We start from the raw sequence: 1,172 nt of genomic DNA, 5'->3' as shown, positions 1-1,172 counted from the left end.
TGACCCGACGCGTGCAAGCTGCACGGACTGCCCCAGCTTGGCACCACGCAGGCCAGGGCGGATGGATGCATGCCGATGTCGTCTCGGATCGGCGTCGACTGTCGTGTCGCGCGCAGCAACACACGATTTGCCCATCGTGGTGCTGCGATTTGCGCTATGCCATCGCAAAAAAAAAAAAAAAACGCTATATATACCCAGCCCCCGTCCCGCTCTTCCACTCCACCCAACATCCCACAGCTCGCCACCAAGTCTCCCAACTCCCAACCGGACAGCAGCGGCAAGCAAAGGCAGCATGTGCAACGTGATCACCATCCCGTCGGTCGCCTGGCTGCGCCGCGCCGTGCGGCGGTGGCGCACCCGCGGCTCCAGGTCCGCGGCGGTGCCGGCGGGGCACGTAGCGGTGTGCGCCGAGGGCGCGCGGTTCGTGGTGCGGCTGGCGCACCTAGGCCACCCGGCGTTTCTGGAGCTGCTGCGGCAGGCGGAGGAGGAGTACGGTTTCCCGGCCGGCGCCTCCGGCCCTGTCGCGCTGCCCTGCGACGAGCACCGCCTTCGCGACGTCCTCCGCCGCGTCTCGTCTTCTTCTGAGGAACGCCGCTCCTCCCGCCACCGTAGCGGAGACTCAAGGCCGCTGCTGCAGGGGGTGGCCGGGGAGAAGGTCTTCTTGTGAGAATCCACTAACCGCGCGCACCGCCGGCAGCACAACAGATCGAAGCAACTGGTGACACGGTCTTCCGGCGTGACACGGGCAAATGGCAATGGCCAAGAAGCCGGTGCAGGCGGCAGGCCAAAAGCATCCAATCAGTTGCCGAGTGTTCTTGATCCCATGCCCGGCGTAATGTCGATCGGCGGACAGGTAGATGAAAGTTAGTAGTACTACTGTGTGTAGCAATTGATCGAAGATCTTTTGGGATTGTTTGCTCTCTCTGTAACTCATCTGCCTGGTTGTGCAACTCAATACACTACTAGAAATCCCCACATTTCCGACGGTCAAACATAATGGCTGACGGGTCGTCGGCTATTATTTCGATATCCCACGGTAGCTTCAATGGCTGGCGGTTTTTGGCAACCTCTCGGGTATGACTACCAATAATTGACGGTGTTGACAAATGTGCGACAGGGAATAACCAACCGTCGTTTATCCATTTGAATGGCTGACGGTTCGCACTAATATT

The 1,172-nt window shown here is 59.9% G+C and overlaps 1 protein-coding gene across 1 annotated transcript; it reads left to right on the top strand.

The window, feature by feature from the left end:
- Positions 1-292: 292 nt before the first annotated feature.
- On the top strand, positions 293-667 carry LOC124671199 (auxin-responsive protein SAUR71-like). Its single transcript, XM_047207608.1, has one exon. It carries the CDS (start codon positions 293-295, stop codon positions 665-667), a length of 375 nt encoding a protein of 124 aa, XP_047063564.1.
- The last annotated feature ends 505 nt before the right edge of the window (positions 668-1,172 follow it).

Source organism: Lolium rigidum, chromosome 7 (assembly GCF_022539505.1).
Source record: "Lolium rigidum isolate FL_2022 chromosome 7, APGP_CSIRO_Lrig_0.1, whole genome shotgun sequence".
NCBI classification, from domain to species: domain Eukaryota; kingdom Viridiplantae; phylum Streptophyta; class Magnoliopsida; order Poales; family Poaceae; genus Lolium; species Lolium rigidum.
Note: the sequence above shows the minus strand (reverse complement) of the source record. Positions and strands in the feature narration are given on the sequence as shown.

Bases quoted from the DNA above. Each gene is read 5' to 3' on its own strand.
- LOC124671199 (XM_047207608.1), top strand. From the start codon at position 293: ATGTGCAACGTGATCACCATCCCGTCGGTCGCCTGGCTGCGCCGCGCC.